The sequence below is a fragment of the Acomys russatus genome, chromosome 5, assembly GCF_903995435.1.
Source record: "Acomys russatus chromosome 5, mAcoRus1.1, whole genome shotgun sequence".
In the NCBI taxonomy this organism is placed as follows: domain Eukaryota; kingdom Metazoa; phylum Chordata; class Mammalia; order Rodentia; family Muridae; genus Acomys; species Acomys russatus.
Window position 1 is genome coordinate 66765502 of NC_067141.1, and position 23867 is coordinate 66789368.

The 23867-nt window shown below is 46.2% G+C and overlaps 1 protein-coding gene and 1 pseudogene across 1 annotated transcript in view; one reads left to right on the top strand and one right to left on the bottom strand.

Annotated features, from left to right (window-relative positions):
* The window catches only part of Cfap43 (cilia and flagella associated protein 43), an 86928-nt gene extending 64810 nt beyond the window's left edge, over nt 1-22118 (bottom strand). The window contains exons 1-6 of the mRNA XM_051146755.1: nt 21954-22118; nt 20484-20737; nt 16316-16412; nt 9559-9726; nt 7356-7506; nt 1353-1512 (exon numbers count right to left, since the gene is read on the bottom strand). Of these exons, the coding sequence (XP_051002712.1) occupies nt 1353-1512; nt 7356-7506; nt 9559-9726; nt 16316-16412; nt 20484-20737; nt 21954-22018 (895 nt within the window). The 5' untranslated portion in view covers nt 22019-22118. The remainder of the gene's footprint in view (nt 1-1352; nt 1513-7355; nt 7507-9558; nt 9727-16315; nt 16413-20483; nt 20738-21953) is intronic.
* Nucleotides 17882-18446, top strand: LOC127189694 (60S ribosomal protein L34-like; annotated as a pseudogene).
* Nucleotides 22119-23867: the final 1749 nt, after the last annotated feature.

Consider the following 23867-nt stretch of genomic DNA (forward strand, 5'->3'; position numbering starts at 1 on the left):
AGGCTTGCTCTCGGGGAGGGTCTAGGCAGCAGGACTCTGTAGAAAGAAAGAAGGCTGGACGGGAGGTCACAATAAGGAGGGGCGTGTGGGAAAGCTTTGTCAAGGAAATATGAGTCAGAGACTGGGAGAGGAACTTGATGAAAAACACTGAAATTGTGAGAAATGTGCAAGACAGAGTAATATGTGAAGCATATCGCCAGACACTGGGTGATATGGAGAGAGAAAAATGAGCCAGGGGACAGATCTGTGAAATGCCAGGAAGAAACACTGGTTATGAAAGACTCATCCTGGGGCCAAAGGAAAATGACGTCAATGTGGCAGCTAGGACCAGCGGCAGGAGGTGGGACATCAGGGCAGCATAGACTCTGGGTTGGGTGTTACACTTATGTCTTCAATATGACCATATGATAGTAGCCAGCTGCTTGCTTTGGACCATATGTAGAGTAATGTCAGAAACAGTCTGAGATTTGTTGTAAACACCATATGTGAAAAAAATGAGAGTGCAGGGCACAGGCTTGATTGGGTGGCCTTGGAGAACAACTCCCTTCCCAGAACCCATCCTTGGGTGGGGGTGGGTTCTTGTGGTCCAAGCCCTACACTTGGCCACATCTGATGGAACCAAGAATGGGTACTGGATGCAAGGCAGAGCGGATAAGGTCCTCCTTGCAATAAACCACATGAAAAGGAGTCTTCAGGATGGCACATTTAAAGAGGCAGCTGTCACAGAAAGGCGGTTGAAAGGAATGGGAGACAGAAAAGGACACGATTAGCTGACTTCGGAGTCCGGAGCCTTATTCCTTGGATACCGGCATCAGCCTCACAGCCTCTATGAAGCTGAGCTTGTTTGCTTTGGGTTTATGTGTGGTGGGAGGGGAGGGTACGTGTAACACACTTCATATGTGGAAATCAGAGGACAAACTGCAGGAGCTGGATTTCTCCGTCTACCCATGGGGATTCTGGGGATCAAACCCAGACTGGCCTGGGAAGCTCGGTGGCAATCGTCCTAATTTTCAGAGTTATCCTGCCGGCCCATGGCGATGAGGGTGCTTTTTAAACCTCATGTGCGTGGAGTTACATGTGTCTCTTCTTGTCACATCTTGAGGGTTTCAGGACATGAGCATATAAAGTGGTATTGGAACACGAGGGGCCAACTGACACTTACTAAACAGTGCATAGGCACAAGGCACAATTCTTTATCATCACAGGACTTGGAGATAGAGAATTAAACAGAAGGAGGCCCCAGGATGTCTCTAAGCAAGGGGAAAATCAGGGACCAAGATTACAGCTGTGTAAGGTATGCCAAGCTAACCCCATAGCTGCACTTCTGGGCTCTGGGCAGAGCGGTCTCTTACCCAGGAGTGGAAGGTCATCCATTTTCTGCAGCACAGTCACCTTCAAGGTCTCCGAGTTAATCATCAGAAGATGGCCCTCTTCACACCCAACATACAGGTCGCTTGACGGAGTCCAACAGTGCATAGTTGGGTGAAGCAGAGGGTATATGTCATCCTTCGGCTTTGGGAGAGAACAACATCCATGTGTTAGGACACTAAGCATGGTCAAGAGCCCCAGAGGACCACCCACCAGCACAACTGCCACAAAGAAACCAGAGTGAGTAGCCAGTGTGAATGCGTGGCCTTTCTGTGTTCAGCACCAGTGGTGGTTCTTTCCTCTACTTTTTCTCTATTTTATTTCACTTTGAACAACCAAAACTCTCTTGCAAATGCTGCCAGAGTCCTTTTGTCATGGATTCTGCTGAAAGGAGTGATTAACTGCTTCTTAGCAGCCACTTTTGGCATCCTGAGTCCTTGATTGGCTACAAACACTCCCCCTTTTGGGGGAAGTCTGTCATTAGCATCTCATCTTCTAGTCTTGCAAGGGTCAGCTGGGGGTCCCTGCTTAGCTGGCTGTCAGAGGCAATGAGAAGCCTCTGGCTTAACTCTGTGGCTCCCCTCATGAGGCTTAGGATCCCTCCACATGCCTTTGATTCCACAGAAGGAACAGAATGTAAGCAGAAGTTCCCTTTGGGCACTGAAAAGAGTTTGGACCAGGTTTAAAGCAAGTTATTTTTTTCCTTAAACAATTAGAGAGTAGGCATTTCAGGTTTTGTGGACCACATAGATTGAATATTGTCTCTGTTTTCTTTTTTATGACCCTTGAAAGTGTAAAACCACTCTTAGACTTGGGTCACAAAAACAGGCCATCATTTGTTCAGGCTTGCCTAGACGGTGACATTAACTGTTCTCCTCAGCCTTCAGCACTTGTTCTCAGCAAGGGGAGGCTGACCCTAGTCAGCACAGAGCCTCCTCCCAGTAAACCTTGAATGGGCCACACGCGCTCCTCCACAAAGCTCAAAGTGGCTTTTTGACGACTATGTCAAAAACTATGTTTGCTGCAGCGCTGGACTTAGAGTTCAGGATACTAGAATGTCTCCCTCTCGCCCTCTCTTCTTATTTTCCGCTCTCTCCTTCCCGCTCTTTTTCCCTCTCTTCACCTCTCCCCTTCTCTCTTCCTCTCTCCCTTTCTCCGTGTCTCCCTCCTTTCTTTCTTTTTTTTCCCTTCTTTTTGCAGTTCTGGGGGGCTTTTGCCTGCTAACAAATCACTGAAGCATTGAGCCACACGTCACTACCCTACTCCTTTTATTTAACTATTGAAACGTACTAGTGTTTGTGTGCATGTGAGTGTGCACGTTGTGCGCATACCTGCAGGTGCAAGTGTGTGCATGTGTATACCACCGGTGTGTGCATGTGCACATGTGTGTGTGTGTGTGTGTGCCCGTATGAGCATGCAAGCATGTGGATGTGCTCAGGTGTGTACCTGTGTGTGTATGTTGAGTTTCTTGCAGTTCTACAGGACTTCTACCAGAAGAAGACTTGTACCTTGGTTTCTTCTGGTGCCCTTATACCCACTGACATACCCTTTGTTAGCAGGCCAGGAATCAATTTCCAAGCTGGTTTAGGTTCTTCCAGAGTTCTGTGTTTATGCCGCTGGACTGTGATGGCACATGCCTTTAATCCTAGCACTTGGGAGGTGGAGCCGGCACATCTCTGAGTTTGAGGCCAGCCTGGTCTACAGACTAAGTTCTAGGGTTATAAAGAGAAGTGAACCAAACCAAACCAAACCAAAGTTCTGTGTTCATGCCCTGCTTTTAACTCAAGTGCTCATCCGTCCCACCACCTTTCACTGAGCATTTGGTCCTTCCCAGACACCGCTCCAAGCATCCGCCTGTGGTAGTGAATGATCAAGCTTACCACCACAAAGGGAAAGAGAAAGTAAAAGAATAGGTACAAAGCTGAATAGTGAGAACACCGTGTACGTGAGGAGCATGTTGAAGGAAAGTGAGGTGGGGCAGGTGCTGCAGTGGGAACTCCATACCATCTGCACAGCAATCTTCCATCCTATACTCCTTGCTGTGTGCCAGCCACCTTCCTAGCAAATGCTCAACTGTCTGATAACAGATAACTCTTTTAATTTATGAAAGATGTGTAGATTCAAAGTAGTGACAGTAGCAGTCCTACCAAAATAAGTGTCCCTAGCAGATTCCCAACTGACATAGGTTGTTGATGGTGCATATTCCAACAAATGCGTGTTGGCTATTGGTTATATGACAGACAGAGCATCCAGTCTGGTTTCTTCCCAGTGGCACAGTCATGTAGCGAACAATCAGTGGACAGCAGAGTCAGGAAGCAGAGAGGTGACAGCTGGGACAGACATGTGGGCTACAGGAGGGGTGGTGATAAAGCAATGGGCTCTTCCTGGTCAAGGGAGGAGGGTAGAGAGGGAAGCGAGTTGTTCAGATGGACATACAACCAAGGTGGTAGTCAGGGACAAGATGCAGCAGTGGGGGTGCGGAGGTGCCTTTAACTGTATGACGGGCCTGTTTCATGTCTTCATAGACTTGGACAGTTAGAAAATAAAAGCCTGAATAATCACCACTTGCCCTCCCACCCCCACCGAAAGAAAGAAAGAAAACAGAAAGAGAAAGAAAGAGAGAGAGAAAAGCACCAACCAACCAACCAAAGGGATTAGACTGTTGCCATTGAGTGGCTTTTCTGCAGGAGCTGCCTGAGATCTGACTCATCAGGAAAAGAGGCGGCCACTCTTATTGGTGCAGTTAAGTGCACTTAACACTTTGTTTGTTTATTGATAGGATCTCACTGTGTACCCCACGCTAGCCTGGAACTTTTGATCCACCTGCCTTTGTCTCCCCAATGCTAGTATTACACTTGTGCAAATCTGGTATTACACCAGCTTGCAAAATCTGAAACAAGGGGCAGGCAGTCTGGTTCCCCCAATACCAGTGACGCTATGTATGAAACAGAATGTGAGGATTAAGACTTGGAAAGTTTAACTATAGTTAGATAGGATTTTTTTTTTTCATTTTTGTGGGTCTGGTTTCATATAATTTTCTTTAGTAATGTACTTTAGGAATGAATAAATGTGGGGCCACGTGGATAGTATGAGCAGATGTCCTGATTTTCTATTCTGATTTTTAAAAGAGACAGTGTGCAGTGACAGCGTGCAAAAACTTTCGCCAACTCAGCCTCCTTTTCGAGTCTTCTGGGATCAGACATCAGACATTCTGATCTCTTCAAGACTAAAGAGGGAAAGCTGGACTCCAACTTTGTGCTGCATTAAAAGTTGGAGCAACAGAACTATGTTGGGGAATATTTGAGTTTATCAAAGTTGAGTCTTACCCTGCCTTTTTTTTTTTTTTTTTTTTAATGCAGATGGAACAAGGAAACTAGACCCTCGAGCTTAAATTCATTATGTTGGATCCAGTTTCTGCCCAGATAACATCTGCTTTTGATTTTCCCATCACACAACAGAATAGGTTTCTAATGCTCTGAATCACGTGCACAATGTGCACCGGGCTTTTAAAGGCCTATGATGCACCATTCTGGTGGTGGCTACAGGAAAAGCTGGGCTGATTCAATGTCTTGTAACCGCGCCTAGCTTGACAACTTTCTAGACTCCTGCATAGATCACGGCATCATTGATTTTCTTTTTCCATTAGCACTCAGGTCAAGAGACATTCTGGGGGTGGGACAGAAGGCTCAGCAGTTAAGAACACAGGCTGCTTTTGCAGAGGACCTGGGTTCAAGTCCCGGCACCCACATGGCAGCTCACAAGCATCTGGAACTCCAGTTCCAGAGACTCTGATGGCCTTTTCAGGCCGCCTTCAGCACTAGACATACACATAGGTACACAGATACACATCCAGACAAAACACTCATACACACGAACTAAAAATTTTTTAAAACTTAAGGAGACAAATGGCATTCAAAGTAAGGAAGGAAATTGAGGCATTTGAGAGAAAACCTTTGCCTAGACCTCCACATGTTGTGCAATCAGTGACCAATGCCTTATCTGTTTTCCTCACTGTATGTATGTATGTATGTATGTATGTATGTATACACACACACATATGGCAAACCACTGGGAAATTAGATTTCTAAGTTAATCTTCGTGTAATATGCCATCTGTGTGATGTAGCATTATAACACTGCAGCATTACATTGCTGCTTTCAGGAGGTGAAAATGCACCGAGCAGAAGGCCCCATAAAGTAAGCTATTTAATTTATTCATGAGCTTTGTTTAACATTGGCAATTCCATGTTTAGGCATTCACTTTTTCTCTGTGGTGTGCGTGTGTGTGTGTGTGGTATGTGGTGCGTGTGTGCGTGTGTGTTCATGCGTGTGTGTGTGTGTGTGTGTGTATGTGTGTGTAGGTGCAGGCTTGCACTCTTAGGCTAGAGGTCAATACTGGGCAACTTATCCTGCTTCACCTTACTTCTTTAGGTGGGGACTCTCAGGGAAGCTGGAGCTTCTTCTTAGGTCCCCCTACGCTGGGCTAATAGTAGTGTGACATGTGAAATATTAGGACTCCTGCGCATTTATGAGAGAGGGAGGGAGGGAGGGAACGTGAGAGAGAGAGAGAGAGAGAGAGAGAGAGAGAGAGAGAGAGAGAGGGAGGGAGGGAGGGAAGAAGGCGGAGAGAGGGGGAGGGAGGGAGGGAAGGAGAGAAAGAAGACAGAATTGAAAGTTCTAGGCACCAAATAACAACTGGCTGAGTACCTTGTTTTTACTTTGCTTCCCCCTAGAGGCTGAGACATTGTGGTGCATTTTCCAAAGCTAGAACCGGGGCTGGACGATAGTCATGTTTCCTCATTTACAAACGTGAATTACTATCATTCATTAGAATGAATGCTATGAACATGCACATTTTCTCCTGTTTGCCACAGACATTTTAAGATAATCTAGTCTTTCATGGTGAGTTACTTCATTTTCTACAATGCTGTCTCACTTGGGCCTTTATCCATTGCTTAGTTCCACAGAATACCAGTTTAACAGGGTCCCGCGGCCCAGAGGACTCATCTCCATCCTGAGTGCCTTGTCCTGTGACTCCCTTACTCTGTCTTCCTCCTGACCATCCTTCTGTGTCACATTTGCTGTTTCTGCCCTCATCCATCGCCCTCTGGCCAGTCCCTCAAATGTCGGGCTGTCTCAGCTCAGGGCCTCTGGGCATGCCGTCCCCTGAACTTGAAACACCCCTTCTGCTTGTGACAGGAATGGTTCCTTGAAAGTTTCTCTCATGTATGGCAGGCAGCCCCTTCCTTTCCACTGCCTCACCCCACTGATGCGATTATCGCCTTGTGTATTGAGTTAGCGTCTCTCTTTGCTGCCTTGTTAGTCTGTTTTCTCTGACAGGATCGGTTCTACTTGGTCACTATGTGGTCCCACTGCCTGAGAGAGTGAGTCTGCTGCCTGAAGGGAGCTTGGTGTACATGTGTGGAAAGAAGCAAGCGGGGAGGGGGGTGGGTGGGGGCTTGGGTGTGAAGCTCTTGACAAATCCTGTCATTTGACAACCCCATCCCCCACTATGTTCCACTGCCCTGCATTAGCCTGTGCTCAGATGGGGGAGGGGGGTGGACTTCCTGCGGACTCCTCTTTCTCCTCCTGGTGTCAGCAGTGTGCTTCTTTGTCTCCCTCAGACTTTCTCTGCTTACTCACCAACACCCTCCCTTTGCTCCCAGGTGTGACCTGTGAGAACTACACTGATACCTGTATCTCCACCCCTGCCTGCCATTTCATTTCTGACAGGGGACAGGGAGTCGACTTGCCAGCTCCTGCCGTGCATCTCTACCTGCTCCCCAGTCCCTCAACATCAATAGGTCCAAAATCAGGATCACATCTGGGTACCCTGACTTGCCACCATCTTACTAATTCTCTAGACCCAAGTATGTGCTTCTCGGGCAGTGCAGTAACAATCGAGATGACCCGTCATTCCCAGCTGCCTCAGCATCAAAGGAGCCCTCGCTTCCCAGACTGCTGCCTTGGAGCAAGCAAGGTAACTACCCTGAACGTCTCTGCCTCTTCTCCCACCAGCCCGGCAATGGCGGACAGTGGCAGCACGGGGCCATAAATGAGGTCCTTCTGCAGTGAGGTGGGGAAAAGCACATCTGTTTCACTTAAGAACGTCCCGTCTTCCAGAGGGAGCTTTACCAACCTGTGGAGAAAGGGAACAACAAATCAAATGGAGTAAGGGTAACCAATTATGGATGGAGGGTCTGTGTGTCAATGTGAGACGAGGAGGTGTTCTGCCCTAAAACCACATGAGAAGGGTCAAGAAACAGGTTTTAAAGTCTATGCCATAAAGTGAAGAGTTGCTGCGCGTGGTGGCACACGCCTTTAATCCCAGCACTCGGGAGGCAGAGGCAGGCAGATCACTGTGAATTCGAGGCCAGCCTGGTCTACAAAGTGAGTCCAGGACAGCTAATGGTACACAGAGAGACCCTATCTCGAAAAAAAAAAAAAAAAAAAAAAGTAAAGAAAGTGACAAGTTATGTGTAGTTAAAAATTAAATACACGGACGTTATTGAGAACACCTAAAGTTAATGTACAAAGCAGAAACTGAAAACTTGAATGCTATGGGGAGGTCTCAGTGTCTCTCTCTCTCTCTCTCTCTCTCTCTCTCTCTCTCTCTCTCTCTCTCTCTCTCTCTGTGTGTGTGTGTGTTATAACTAGCCAACAACACCTCCTCTTGTAAAGGTGACAGGTACCACTCAGTTCCTGCTAAGAGAGTGGCTGACGTGCAAGAATTTTGGTTCTGAAATGCCATCTGGATATGTGTGAGAAACATCTCAAATTTGAACGTTGGCAATTAAATCAAAATACTGTGAGCTGAAATAAACACATATATAGTCCGAATCCAGTCACCGCTGGAGTGTCTGATGACAAAACTCCATCTTCAAGTTTATCATATATCTATTTTCAGCCCATGATGTAGTTATAAAAGTGGGTTAGGGAGGCGGGATCAGTGGAAGTGATGAGACACGGTGAGCAGCACCCAACCCAGAAGTGGACAAGTAGGGGGTGGAGAGATGGGAGAGAGAGAAGTGAGCAAGCAAGTGGTGGAGAAATAGGGCAGGAAGAAAAGCCTGGCAGCTTGTGCACTATGAAAAAAGGCAGGACTGGAGATGTGACAGCGGTAAGGCACAGCCTGATGTGAGAGCCCTGAGTAACCACATGAGGCAATGGTGATGTCTGGGCTGCTGCTGCCGCTGCCAAGGGTCATGTCTGGGTTTGTGGTCCTCTTGCAGCCTGGGTCTGTGTTGATGTCAGTGGCCTGTACTACTACCAAAGGGTATGAGGATGTCTGGGATCTGTACGACAGCCTGAAACCATCACCATGCCTGAGTGCCCCTCACCAGCCACCGTATGTTGGCACCAGTGGCGATGTGGGCATAGGAGAGCTGGCTGTGTCCCTTGCCTGGGCAGAGCAGAAGAGCTAGCCCTGATGGCTATGATGTGGGCACTGGAGAGCTGGTCCCAACCTTCATCCAGGGCAATGCGGGAGAGCTGACTCCAGAGGTATGATCATGGAAGAGCAGGAGAGCTGGTCCGCCCCTCACCTGGCCAGCAGGAGAGTTAACTGTGGTGGTGTGGATACAGGAAATACGGCAGGATGACCAACTTAACCACCACCCAGGCTCAGATCTAGGGCTTTGAGTTGGCCCACTTCCGTATCTTCCATGTCTATAAGTTGCTGGAGTGAATGCAGGATCCTGCAGATCCCCACAACTCAGGGCAACAGTAGGATATCTGAGAGTCTCTATGAGGTCCAGTATTGATTTTATAGCAGAAGCCAGAAGCCTCGAACTATCCCAGTGACTCATTGCAATGAGCATTTGCAGGTAAAGCTATTTGCGTTGTTTGGGCAAAAGGGTAAACCGCGTGACACACCACAACTTCCAATGCCACTACAACAAGCAAATATGTGATAGAGATGTGGGAAAGATGGGGGACCATAATGGTACATGCACAGAAGAGTTGGGAACTCAAAGAGAATCTGACACCTGAGCAGCCACTCAAAGCTCATTACAGACACAGAAAGCTGACACAATTAAAACTAAGCTGTTCATGTGCATGCTCACGTGCATGAGTGTGTGTATGTGTGTATTGCATGAAGCCACTTAATTCCTCAAAGTAGCCCAGTGACGACTGTGAATGCAAATAAAGGCTACCACGTGGTTGTGGAACAACAGAGGCCTTGTCCTACCTTGTCTTGAAATGATGATCCTGGTTGTTTCTTTCAATGGTCCACACGCTCACCACGCTTGAACTTGATAAACACATGTGGTGCCAGTTCATGGGGTTGAAGGACATTTGGCTTACTTCCATCCCGGGATTTGATTTCCTGCACAGGATCATGTTGGCTTCCCAATTCCTTAGACGCAAACAGCATTTGATGAAGAATAAGTTTGTTTTAATAATATGTCTGGACGATGCCTAATATTAAGACAATGTCCATCTACTGGACGGTAAGCTTGTGATATAATTTACTTAACCTATGACATAAATAGCACGTTTTAGGTGACTGTATTTAAGTGAATCCCTCTAAGAAATGAAATACTATATACATTTAAATAGTGCACTATTGTACCAGGACTATTTTGTCCTTTTTCTTTGATCTGAATGTAATTCACTCAAACCTGGGAAATGGAAATATCAACACACTCACTGAAAAGTAGGTGTTGTATCTAAATCTCTAAGTGCTGTGTCTGAGGACCGCATGTGAATCTGGGTGTCCTGTTTCACTAATGACAACAGATAGATCACTTACTGAAATTTAAAAAAAAAAAAAAAAAAAAATCCTTTTAAAGTCGACTACTTGATTTGCCCATTGGAAAAACAGCCTCCAATCCTGCCAGCTAAGTCATATGCTAGAAGAATGGGAAACACACACACACACACACACACACACACACACACACACACACACCCTAGGTACCAGCAGAGCAGTGCTTAGTTAATGGACCTAGTGTTTCCTGAACTTGCCTTGCTCCCTGCCCCTGCCTTCGGCCTGCCATCCATCCCAACCTCCTTGTCCATCACAACTAGACTCTTGCTGGAATCTCTGGATCCCTTGGTCCTTTGACTTCTTTCCTCTGGTGTCTGGCAAACCTATCAACCGCGGATAGACACAACTGGGAGCCCAGGTCTCTGTGGGCACAGGAACAAGGATCACAGAACATGCGTGCCAGTGGTGTATGGAGTCCCAGATACCACCTGGTGAACTCACACTGATGCGACCTCCACCCTCCTGTCTCTCTGGGTGGTTCTCTTTCCCACGCTCTACAGTACCTTTAGATATTCTTCAGCCCCCTGAGGCCTTTAGGCCATCCACTCCTTCCTTCGTGTTTGTGAAGAGTCTCAATTCCAACAAGAAAACAGAAGCAATCAGATGGATTCCCTGTCACGACCCCTCCAGTGGAGTCTGTGTGACAAATGTTACTGCCTAACCCAAGGTGACGACCCCTGCTCAGGGAGAGCCTCCTGGAATGGGTCTGATGTTCCTGCCAGGAGTAACTGATTGCAGCCTTACTACTCATTGTGTTGGCATATTCTGTCTTAATTTTTCTCTCATATCAGAACTTTTCAAACATGACAAACCGTTTCTGTGAAACTCCCTAACATGGGACTGCACCCAAGGACCATTCAGGCCTGGAGTTCACCATCAAGTTCTGCTCCACTTGTTAAAAGAAACATGGTTAAGAATTAATCATCAGTTAATAATTTATATTATGACTTACAAATAAAGTGTTTAAGAAAGCTCCAGATAGTGACGCTCAGATAAAAAGAAGAACTAAGGAAAAACTGTCTTGCCACACAGATGTTTGGCATAATGAGAGAGCACTGACCTTTGATAAAGAGGGCACATGCATGCTGATACCAAGCTAATAATGAGTTAACAATGATGACTTGAGAATGAGGACAACACTATTACTTTGCATTCTGTACTTAGTACTGTATATGCCTGACTGCTTCACTGACTCCCTTGGAACTACTCCATGGGAAAAGAAAATGTGACCACAAAGTATTCCCCATTTCAAAAAATGTGTATAAAAATCTAGATTGCTTGCCTACAAAATACACTCAGATCAAACTTCCTTGGTGTTTGACTCTGTTTGTCACTCGCCTAATCTTTGCCCACTGACGCTTCGAGAACTCCTGTTCCCAAGGACCTATACCTGACTGAGACAGTCCATGACAATTCCCCAATCTTGTTGTCAAATCAGATTAATTCCCAGTATGCTTACAACTACCTTCTGGAAGAACTCTTGACCCTCTGCTGTCATATATTGTTTATGGGACACCCCATTATCCCCATCAGCCCCAGTTGTGTCTGGTGCCTTGACTGACTCTCCGACTGGCACAGGGGCTCTTCAATTCTGTGGACAACTCTCTTTGACTGACTCCCTATGGCACAATCCATCTATGTTTTACTCCTCACCTGATTCCATGTGCCCAAGGACTTCCTGTGGGCCCTTGGTATAAAATCTAGCAGGTAGCAATAAACCTGAAAATACAGAGGAGTCAAAACTCTAAGCAGTGGAACACTGAGGAGCCAGTTGACAAACTGAGTCCTCCCCCTCCCTTCGCCAGAGTCCACCTTCAAGACATAGCAGTCAACTGTGCTAGGAGCCAAGCAATGGCCAGCCGAGAAATAAATGTGCCCTCTCAGTGGCTCCTCCCTCCCCTGTCTCCTTAGCATTGTGCTCCAGTGGAAGAACAAGTCCTTGAGGTTTTACTTCAGACTCTGGATTCTGGGGTAAGGTACTCTAGAACCCACTTCACCAAGAGATGCTTCCCTTCTCCCCTTCCTCCCTTCCCCTCCTCCTCCCCCTCCCCGTCCTCCTCCCCCATCCCTATGGCTGCTCCTTTTGAGTTCCTATTGGGGTTTCTCTTCTCAGTAGCTTTCATGGGTGTCCCTCTAGGTCTTTCTCTGGGCGTTCTTGTCTACTTTCAGGACTCTGACGATTTAACTAGTCCCCACTCTTTGCCTCTGGCCTCCTATCCTGGCCTGGATACCTGTGGCAGAGACATAGTGAGTCCTGTTTCTCCTTTTGGGAATCAGAATCCCTGGAGTTTAGTCAGGTACATGACTGCCCCAAATTGCAGTTAGCCATGACTTGTGCCTAAACTGGCCAGTGGGGTGTAAGTGGCGGTGGTATGTGCAACCTGGAATCCCTGCTTTTCATCAGGAAGTCTATCCCCCCCAAATTTGTAGGTAAGCGAGGAGGGCAACACCCTAGCAATAATGTAACAACAGGACAGCAAGAAATACTGTCCAACTCATGCCCTGACCTCTGCTTCTCTCAGTGACCTGGCTTTCTGTTAGTCAAACCTCAACTGATGCATCAGGTGCCCACTGGGCATCTCCACTTCCTTAATCAGCCTCAGGCCGGCTTGTCCCTCCCCCACCCCATCTTCCTCCATTGCATCCTTCAACTTCCTTCTTCCCACGTCCTTGATACCTCCCCACTATTCCTTCCTTTTCCATAGCTTCCCTTTCTTTGCCTATAGGATAAACAATGGTGTGTCCTATAGCATGGCTTATAGGTAGGTAGTCCAGGAGCAGCCCACTGTAAGCCTGTTACTCTTTGCTAATTATTAAGGGCTTTCACTCTCAGAATTGTGGCGACTTAGACAGTGGCTACCAATTATCAGGCTGCTCATGAGCTAGCCTCCCACTGTGTTTCTCTCACTGCCGAGTCTTTGTTCCTTTTATTGTGATCTCTCAACTAAACATTTGACATGCAGGGCAGGCAGCTCATCGATGGCTCACTTTGTAAAGTGCCTGCCTTAGAAGCACAAGGGTCTGAGTTAGAGGCCTCAGAACCCAGCTTAAAACAGAGAGGCTGGGTATGACATCATATGCTAGTAATCCCAGAGCTGGAGAGGTAGAGACAGGCTGATATCTAGGGGCTCAACACACAACACACACACACACACACACCTGATGAGTGTTCTCTCATCATGTGGTCTTTGCATTCAGCACTCTTCTGTTTGGCACCATCTCCTTCTTTTATTGTTTATATTTTTTGATTTTTTGAGACAGGGTTTCTCTGTGTAGCCTTGGCTATCCTGGACTCACTTTGTAGACCAGACTGGCCTCGAACTCACAATTATTCACCTGCTTCTGCCTCCCGAGTGCTGGGATTAAAGGCGTGCGCCACCACGCCCGGCTCACCATCACCTTCTTAAGGCTGATTCCTACTTATATTTTAGGTATTGCTATGGGTTAATGGGGAGAAGAATTCATATATTGATGACCCGATCTTCAGAAGATGACCTTATTTGGAAATAGAATTTTTAATAGAGGTAATCAAGTCAAAATGCAGTCATTAGGGTTGGGCTCTAGTTGAAAATCACTTACATAGTTTTAAAAGTGTGTGTGTGTGTGTATGTGTGTGTGTGTGTGTGTGTGTGTGTGTGTGTGTGTGTGTGTGTGTGTGTGTGAGTGTGGCGGGCAGGGGCATTATGAGATGATGCATGTTCCCGTGTGAATGAAGACAGAGGTCAGGGTGGTGTGTTTATAGGCAAAGGAACATCGAAATTGGCCATCAAAGCAGCAGTGGGACTTGACCAGGCACTGAACAGATTCACTTATAGCCCACAGAAGGAACCAAGCCCGCCCGAACCCAGAGCTCAGAATTCTGGTCTCCAGAACTTGAGACAATGAATTTCTGTTGATTATATCACCTGATTTGTGACATTTGTTATGGTAATCTCAGAAAGCCAGTATGAGGGTCTATTTAAACACCTTTCCCTTCCCAGGAGTCCTTCCCTCATCCTCCCTCAATTCCTGGGTTAGATGGGAGACCCCCTGATCCCTGCTCCTGTGTCCCTAAGATTATGGAAAGCTGTGAAATATACTCCCAGGCTTAAACTCTGCCCAGCAATTCAACACGTCGCTTAAGAATAAAACAGCTCAAACATGGACAAAAAGCACTGGTGCTGGCTGTTTATGTGAGAGCCATTTTCCAACTAGCTTTCCCTGACAAAAGTGGACTCTGTCCCTTGCTTTGACCCATGTCTGACACTTCAAAGAAATGAAACCTTGCTGCCCTTGCATATTGATTAGCAGGCTCCAGCATGCTTTGTAGGGTGGAGTGTTTAGCTATAAAGCAGCTGGTGCTGTGACTGCTTGACCTTGGAGAATAGCTCGGTCAAGTGCTATGGCACAGAGATTTACAGAAACTATTCTCGTATGCCAACTACAAGTATTTAACCACCCCCGCCTCTTTAGTTCAGGCTCAGGAACTGCTGTCTGTGGGTGTTCTGACTCCTCCTCCTATTCGTGTATGTGCAGGTTCTTTGGATTGTGAAGACAGCTGTCATAAAAGAATCATGACCCTTATATAAAGATGCTCTAGATAAGTAAATGTCAACTACAGGGCACATGTGTCTCACGGAACAGCAGAGAAAACTGTTGAGATACACAGCGTCCGCAGGTTTCCAATGCATGGAGGGACATGAAAGCAGACAAATCAGAGCAGAGCGGTTAGGGCCCCTGTGCTGACTGGGATGAGAAGCAGGGTGAGTTAGCGTGTGTGACAAGGAAGAGTGACGAGGCTTTGGGAGGCACAAAGCAACTGTGGATAAGGGGACTATTTGGCTTCAAGGGTCCTTGTGCCAGCTCAGATTTACACTTTACATATGAACAGTTCAGTATATACTGGTTATAGGTCAGAAAAGCTGAGTGTGTGAGTGTGCATGTGTGCATGCATGTATGAGTGTGTATGTGTGCATGCATTGTGTGTGTGTGTGTGTGTGTCTTCAATAGAGTGCTCCCTCCCTTCCTCTTCCTCCTCCTTCCTCCCTAGGGTTTTATAGTTTATAGAGCAGGAGCCCAGGTTGACTCAAACTGTGTAGCCAAGGCTAGCCTTGAAGTCACCACAATCCTCCTATCTCAGCCTCTCAGGTGCTGGTATAGGTGCAAACCTTTGATTGCTCCTTGGTTAAGAGCACTGAATGCTCTTTCAGGGGATCTGGGTTGGATTCTCTGAACCCACATGCAGACAAAATAACCACTAAAATAAAACACAAAGTAAAGTAAAGTGGTACATAAGTTAAGCTTGGCTCTCTGAACCTGGGATCTTAGATTTTTGTGTAGAAATGATCGTGTTCAAAGAGCGGCCCCAATCATCCCAGGAACATTTTGCACTTTGTGGTGGCGCACACCTGTAATCCCAGCACTCGGGAGGCAGAGGCAGCTGGATCTCTGTGAGTTCGAGGCCAGCCTGGTCTACAAAGAGAGTTCCAGGACAATCAAGGCTACACAGAGAAACCCTGTCTTGGAAAAACCAAACCAAACAAACAAACAAAAAATCCCAAGCCCAGAGAGGTTTATGCTACAGATGGCAGGGAATGCCACACACACACACACACACAGCTGGCCACTTGAAGGAACTCAGCACAGACACAGCTGTGTCTAACCCACAGGTTTCTCTGCCCAGCTGGCCAGTGTGCTAGAATGTGCCACTCTGAACACACTGCTCTAGGGCCGCCATGAACTGTTAACTTTAAACTGAGCTCGAATACACAAACCAGGCTAATTGCAGCACAGGCAGAAAACCCATGCTAACAACTCAAAAGACCACTTCGCTCTAGGGAAAGATGGAACTTCGTGCACTTAGAATGTGTTCTTCACCCTGGTTAAGGAAACACAGCAATTCAGCCGCCACAGCTTTTGTCCTAACAGATTTCACACCTGAGCATAAAGATGACATTGAACCATGTGACTAGGATGTCATTCTTTCAATCTTCCCTTATTTGGTTTGTGTGTGTGTGTATGTGTGTGTGTGTGTGTGCATGTGCATATGTGTGTGTATGTGTGTGTGTGTCTCCCTTTTGGTTGTGTGTGTACGTGTGTGTGTGTGTGTGTGTGTGTGTGTGTGTGTGTGTGTGTGTCTCCTCTTCGGTAAAATCCAGTGGAACCTGGAGGACAGCCTCGGGGTGCTGCGACTTACCAGAGGGCCAGCTCAAACTCCGGGAGAGACGAGTAGCTGGCCAGGTAGGTGCCACAGTAACTGAAGCACAGTAAAGTATAGTCCAGGAGGACGTTGCCTGAAATACAAAATCCATGACAAGGACTTGACTGTCACCTCCAGATGGAACTCATGGCCTCACAGAATGCTGCCCTTTCCTGGTGACTGGCACACACCTCTAAGGTAGGTGACCTCCTGGCCAGAGTCTAAGGTTACAGTCAGAAAGCTGAGGGCAAAGTTCAGGGCTGCTTTTGTTGGCTTTGGTGGTGGTGGTTTTGTCTTGTTTTCTTTCAAACAGGGTTTTCCTATGTAGTTGAGGTTAGCTTCAAATTCATGATCCCCCTGCCTCTGTCTCCCAAGTGCTAGGATTACAGCCTTGTTCCACTACACTCAGTAAGATCCATTTTTTTTTTCCCCTTAAGATCGTTAGGTCTTTGTCTTTAGACCTTGGTGCAGTACTGAGCAAACTGCACTGTAGTGTCCCTGCCTGATTTAAACGAATGACCCCTCAGCTGCTCATAAATATGAGACCTTGGGATTAGAACAGTTCCTCAAGCTTTGAGTATCTTGGGAGGGTGTCGTAATTCTAGCTAGTATATCAAGCAAAAATTATAAATAAGAATTTATGAATCTTTAGGCCACATCTGGCCCTCTACGCAGTTTCTTCCGATCCTTAGAAGAACTTTCTTTATATGTCTAGCTGAAGAAATGTAAGGCTGCTTTAAATGCTTTTGGCAATAAGATGTTTACCAGGTGGGTCCCGGGGAGGCTGAGTGAGGTACTGGTTTATCTCTGTCTCACATCGCTGACTGACTTCCTCTTGTTTAGCGTGGCTGCACAGGCCCAAGCTCAGCCTTGGTACTTGCATCTGTTTGCTTGTTCTGAATATTTTAGTGACTGTTTCCATTTTCACACTTTGTGCGTGTGTGTGTGTGCGTGTGTGTGTGTGTGTGTGTGTGTGTGTGTGTGAGAGAGAGAGAGAGAGAGAGAGAGAGAGAGAGAGAGAGAGAGAGAGAGAGAGAGACAGACAGACTGTATGCCATACCTCTGCAGAGGCCAGAAGAGGGTGTCCTGTCTCCTTCTGTTGGAGTTTGAGGCGCTGTGAACTTGTGGGTGCTGAGATCAGCCTGGGATCGGCTCCTCTGCAGGAGCAGCATGTGCTCTTAACAGCTGAGCCGTCTCCCCACGTTAAACTGACCATAGCATATCCCTAAAATGTGCCTTTGCTACTGAATTGGTTTAGAATGGCCTAGCTAACAAAGAAAACAATATGTATTTGTCGAGAAGGTAATTTTCTGTGGGATGGGATTTTTAACACAAATATTTTATGTCCTTTCTTTACAGACCCTGTCCTATCAACGTCATTAATATCAAGAATGTTCTATATGTTACATAATATTGTAAATATTATTATGCATTCAAAAAATTTTAAATACGATTTTTGAAGAGAGTTTTTAAAAACCTAGACAGAAAAAAAAAATGTATTTCTGTGACCCTAACATTAAATTTGTTAAGTTTCTTTCTGCCTTTTTTTTTCTTTCAGACGGAGTCTCATGCAGCCAACCAATGCTAGCCTTGGATCCACGATTTAGCTGAGGATGACCTTTTCCTCCCCAGTGCTGGGATTCCAGGCATGCACTATCATGCTTAGTTTCTTCTGCATGTTTACATAGAAAAAATACATGGAAATAGACTTTCTGTATATGTAACTTTGCTCTTAGCTATGGAAAGCCCTCAGTGGTTCCAGTGCCCTCAGAATGGCCCAGCATTTGACATACTGTCACAGGCTCTCCTACAATACAACCTCTAATAAAACTAGGCTGCCTTGAACCCTTGGCAACAGGATTGTTTACCTGTATATCAAGAAGGTTGGGGGAAAAGCCTAAATCGACATGTGGTGTGTGCCCAGGCAGATTGCAAGGGGTTCTGTGCTGTGAGGCCCAAAGTCCTTATGAGATTGCCTAAGGTAAAGACCCACGTCAGCAGGGCCAATGAAGGTTCCCTGTGTGCCAAGTGTGTCTGCGACAGGATCAAGCAGGCTTTCCTTATTGAGGAGTAGAAAATCATTGTAAAAATGTTGAAGGCCCAAGTACAGAGTCAGAAAGCAAAATAAATATGTAGCTTTTAAAAGTAACTATATATATGCATATATATATATATATATATATAATTTAGATCACACAAAGTTCTCTATCCTATTGGTTTTCGTGTTTACACTATATTAAGCATTTTGTCACGTTCTTAATATTTCTTTAAACCTTTGACTTATAATGCTTGAATAATAACCCTTCATTGATTTTTAACATATTCGCCACTTTTCATATACCAAGGGTGTGGACTGTTTTGTCTTTACAATTACGCCAATACGCATACCTACGACCATACTTCAGACCACTGCATCTCCTTAAATCGAGTTCTAAGTCTTAGTGGCCCCAGAAGGCCTCTATCAGCAAGTGAGAGCCTACCAATTTCTCCACACTGACAATCATAAGCCCCCAAACCATGAACCTGACAGAAAGAAAGAGCCCCCAGATGGAAAGCATGCTACAAACGATCATTGATGTTGGTGCAGACTACTGACTCTCCTATAATCTTCTGTCTCACAGCTATAGGTTTTTTGTCAAATATTTTATCGTATTGGTTAGGCCTTCTGATTGGTACTAAATGACATTGATGATGGCAGGTATCCTTGATGATTTATTTCAGTTTGTATTGTGACTTCTTCTGGGGATTTTTAAATTCAACATGGATGTTGTCTACTGGTTTGCATTTACTTCAGACTGCTTGGCCAGGGCTGGAGCCACAAAGCTAAGCTGAGGACACCTTAAACATGAAGCCTGGCTACAGTCCACACAAACAATCCCCAACTTATGACTGGGTCATGTTTTCAGTAAGGTGCCTCAGTCTGAGAATGCAGACCAAGTTCTGCAGGAATAACATGCAAACTACAGCGATGGTGCTGACTGGACCCAAACCCCTGCTTGACCCATGTGGTTCTGAAACCCAGGCCCCATCAAGGACACGCTTCCTGAGAGACCCACGTGGGGACTTATACTGTTAGTTTTATTTGTGGTAGGCTCTCGATTTTAGCTCAGCGTGGTCTTACACTCTGGATCCTGCTTCCTCAGCCTCCCAGAGTCTAGATTGCAGACGTGTGCAATCACCACACTCAGATCCTGGGTGTATTAAACCGAGGCAGGGATCATAAGACAGAGGCTCCCCAGGGTGAACAGCAACCTCGACCTATGGAAGTCAGCTGTATCTGCGAATAATTCAATAGTAATATAAACAATAGGTGACCGTGTGTGTGTGTGTGTGTGTGTGTGTGTGTGTGTGTGTGTGTATGTTTCTCTATTATCACCACAAATTTAACATTAGACACTATCTTGTAGTTAAGAACCCAGTGAGGTTCAGACTTGTCCTTAGTAAAACAAGCATCTGTGTGTCTTAGAATTACAAAAAATTCATCAGGAAAGAAGAAACACTGTCCCAGAAGAGGTCAGTTCTCTAAGCCTATGTTTCTCACAGTTTAAAATATACATGAATCACCTGAGGTATCTTGTTTAAAACTAGGGTATTGGTTTGGTAGGTCTAGGCTGGGAGCCAATATGTGCATGTTTTGAGGGAGTGGTTGTTCCTTTCTAACTTGCCTAGGCTGGTCTCCAGCTCATGGGCTCAAATGAATTTCCCCGTACAGCCTCTAAGTTTCTGGGTCCACAGGTGTGTGCCACCACAGCAGGGTAATTCTGCCCTCTGGGGCAGTGTCCGAGGCAGTACCATTGTTGACTGGGGAAGCACACCACATGTTGAGTCAGAAATACTCAGATAAACCTGCAGTGGTCAGCTTGACTGCTTCTGTTTAAAACAACCCCTCCCAGCACAAATCACCTTCGTTAGCAAGGTTTGCTCACATGAAACAATTCTTCAGTACCCAGGTGTGGTGGTGCCCCCCTTTAGTGTGGTGGTGCCCCCCTTTATTCCCAGCCCTTGAGATGCAGAGGCACGTGGATCTCTAAGTTCAAGGACAGCTTGGTGTAGAGAGTGAGTCCACACCCGGGGCTACACAGAGAAACCTTAACTGGAAAAACAAAATAAAAGCCGTTCAGTTCTGGGGGTGGGGGTTGGGGTGGGGGTAGGGTCTCCCAGATACCTTTTAACTTGCTTTTTCTGCTCAGTGCAGGAAAGTTATATATGTAGATGATGGGTTTTAGTCTGCGGTCAGAGAAAGCCACCACCTCACCAGGGACGTTCGCTGCCACGACGCCCACAATCCCGTTAATACACTGGAGGACGGTCTTCTTCTTGGTGTCGAGGTTGATGAATATTACGAAGTTCCCAGAAGCGTAGCAGATGGTGTGGTCGTTGGCAAAATGAATGTTCTGACTAGGGAATCCTTGCACCCATCTTTGAGAAAACACAGCTCACCGTCAGCATACTGCCTGCTCTCTCCCTTTTTAACACAGCAACCAGAAAGCCGCTCCAATCCTTCAAATACATGCTTCGTGTGTGACTCCCCTTCTGATGCTGTGTTGCAGATGGACACGCATGCTCTCTGTGAGACCAGTGTGAGGCAATGAACTATAGACACTGAAAGGTCTTGGGCTAGTGAGACGGCTCGGTAGGTAAAAAAGGAGCTTGCAATACCTCCGGGCCTATTATCTTGACTTTTGTTTGTTTTGTTGTTTTTAGCTAATGAAAAACTACTAAACAACTAAACCAAACAGCTAAAACAGCTAAATCAAAAATCAACTAAACAAACAAACACTCTTTTGAGTAGGACAGTATGCCGTGTGGTTGCAAGCCACATAAGTTGCTTCATAGTTTGCACACATGAAAAAATATGTGCCTGTTTTAGACCTAAAAATACACACATGCATGAAACAAAAGGATATTAAATCCGTGGAAACAAGGGGGTTAGAACATAAAAGGAACATTTTAGGTGAGGATTGTGTGGTGTGTAGATGGTGGAAGTTAAGTCTGAGATAAGGAAAATCCTATTGGGGGCGGGGGTTGGAAATTTCTATTTTATTTAAATGTTAAAGATTTATTTGAAAATGGAGGAAAGAGAGTGAAGAACACAGATTTTGTGCCCCCTCATGAAATGGAAGTGGACAGCAGTGACAGAGGATGCGCAGGCAACATCCCACCCCCAGAACGTGGAAGGAAAGGAAATGCTTGCTTTATAGCTCTTCCAGATTTCTGAGGCCTAGGGCCAGTGCACATAAATCCGGAGTGAGAGGGAGGGAAGGAAGTTAGAAGGAAGCGACCGACCCACAGGTCCGTCGCTGGTGGGAATCACCAGGAGAGCTGAATGGGCTGCAGGCTGTGGGTCTGACTGCGCAGGGGAAAACTGCCGCAGGAAGAGGATGCAGAGACAATGGGTGCGGGGAGAGACACACTGGGCAAACAGGTGACGGCCCTGTAGCGCAGGGTAGCGGTGGGGTGGGGGTGGGAAAGTGAGGGGCGGTCATCCGGTGAGGGGATCGAGGGCCTGGGCAGAAGAGGCTGCACAGGGAGGATTGAGGAGTGGGGGTGGGGAAGAAAGAAGCAGAGTCGGCAGCGAGGAACCGAAGGGTGGAGGGTCGAGGGTAGGGATTTCCTGACGCCCTGAACCCCGCACCTCACGGACAGGGAGGACCCGGCGAACTGCGCGGAGACATCTTCGCGCTCCCGGCCTTGCGCCATGCCCACCCTCTTGGTCCACTCGGGGCTGCGGCCGTTATTCCGCAGTCCTGCGGGGGTCGGGCTAAGGCGCCCCGCGAAGAAGCCACAGTTTACACAGGTATCCGGGAGACCGGGAACCCGCGCCCATTGGCTGGCTGGATAAGCCTATAGGCGGGGGTTGGGGGAGGGTGGGCAAAAGGGGGGGGGGCGGGAACCTTTGGCTGTAGATGCTGGCTGGAGTGGCTCCGCCTTGGCAAATAGGTTTGGAATCAATAAATGTCAAGACAGCTATTAATTTTGCATACTGCCCTTGCTCAAGTCCAATGTTTCATTTATTTCCCTGTCACGGTAGGGCCTGCTTTCCCACCCTAAGAAAACTAGAAGCAGGAACTTGCCCAAGAGTACAGAACACAGTGAGCTGAAGGCCAAGTCAGAATCCCAAGTGCAAAGGGCTCAATGGTTGCATAACACTTCAAATGTTTCCTGTTAGCAAGGAGGCTGACAGAATAATCCGGTGAAAGATGGGCCAGCTCTTCTCCCCTGATCCCCTTGCCTCTCTGCCCTCCTGCTGTGTAATCTTTTTTCCTCCTCTGGGCTTCTCTGTTTTTCTCCAGTTCTTTCTTTCCTACTCAGCCACTGTTAATTAAAAAGCAAACAAAGCAAAACCCCAAAAGGATTTATTTCTGGGTCTTCAATTCGATTCCACTGATCCGCCAGTCTGTTTCTATGCCAGTACCGTGCAGTGCAGTTTTTTATTACTGTTGCTCTATAGTTCAGCTTGAGATCAGGGATGGAGATACCTCCAGAAGATCTTTTATTGTATAGGATTGCCTTAGCTATTTGGGGATTTTTGTTTTTCCATATGAAGTTGAGAATTGTTCTTTCAAGGTCTGTAAAGATTGTGTTGGCATTTTGATGGGAATTGTATTGAATCTGTAGATTACTTTTGGTAAGATGGCCATTTTTACTGTTAATCCCACTCATCCATGAACATGGGAGATCTTTCCATCTTCTGATATCTTCTTCTATTTATTTTTTTCAGAGACTTCAAGTTTTTTTTTTCCATACAAGTCTTTCACTTGCTTGGTTAGAGTTACACCAACCTATGGACACTTGATTTTTGACAAAGAAGCCAAAACCATATAATGGAAAAAAGATAGCATCTTCAACAAATGGTGCTGGTCTAACTGGATGTCTATGTGTAAGTGCAAGTAGATCCATATTTATCATCCTGCATAAAACTCAAGTCCAAGTAGATTAAAGAGCTCAATATAAAGCCAGAGACACTAAATCTATTAGAAGAAAAAGTGGGGAAAAGCCTTGAGCTTATTGGCACAGGAGACAACTCCCTAAACAGAACACCAAAAGCTCAGGCTCTAAGATCAACAATTAATAAATTCAATCATGAAATTGAAAAGCTTCTGTAAGGCAAAGGACACTGCCAACAAAACAAACGACAACCTACAGACTGGGGAGAAGATCTTCACCAACCCTATACCCAACAAAGGGCTAGTATCCAAAATATATAAAGAACTCAAGAAATTAAACACCACCAAACCAAATAATCCAATTAAAAATGGGGCACAGAGCTAATCAGAGAATTCTCAACAAAAGAATATTGAATGGCCGAGAAATACTTGAAATGCTCAACTCCCCTAGTCATCAGGAAAATGCAACTCAAAACAAAATTCCATCTTACACCCATCAGAATGGCTAAGATCAAAAACTCAAGTCACAGCACATACTGGGGAGAATGCAGAGAAAGAGGAACACTTTTCCATTGCTGGTGGGAGTGCAAACTTGTACAACCACTTTAGAAAGCAATCTGGCACTTTCTTAGAAAATTGGGAGTAGTTCTACCTCAAGACCC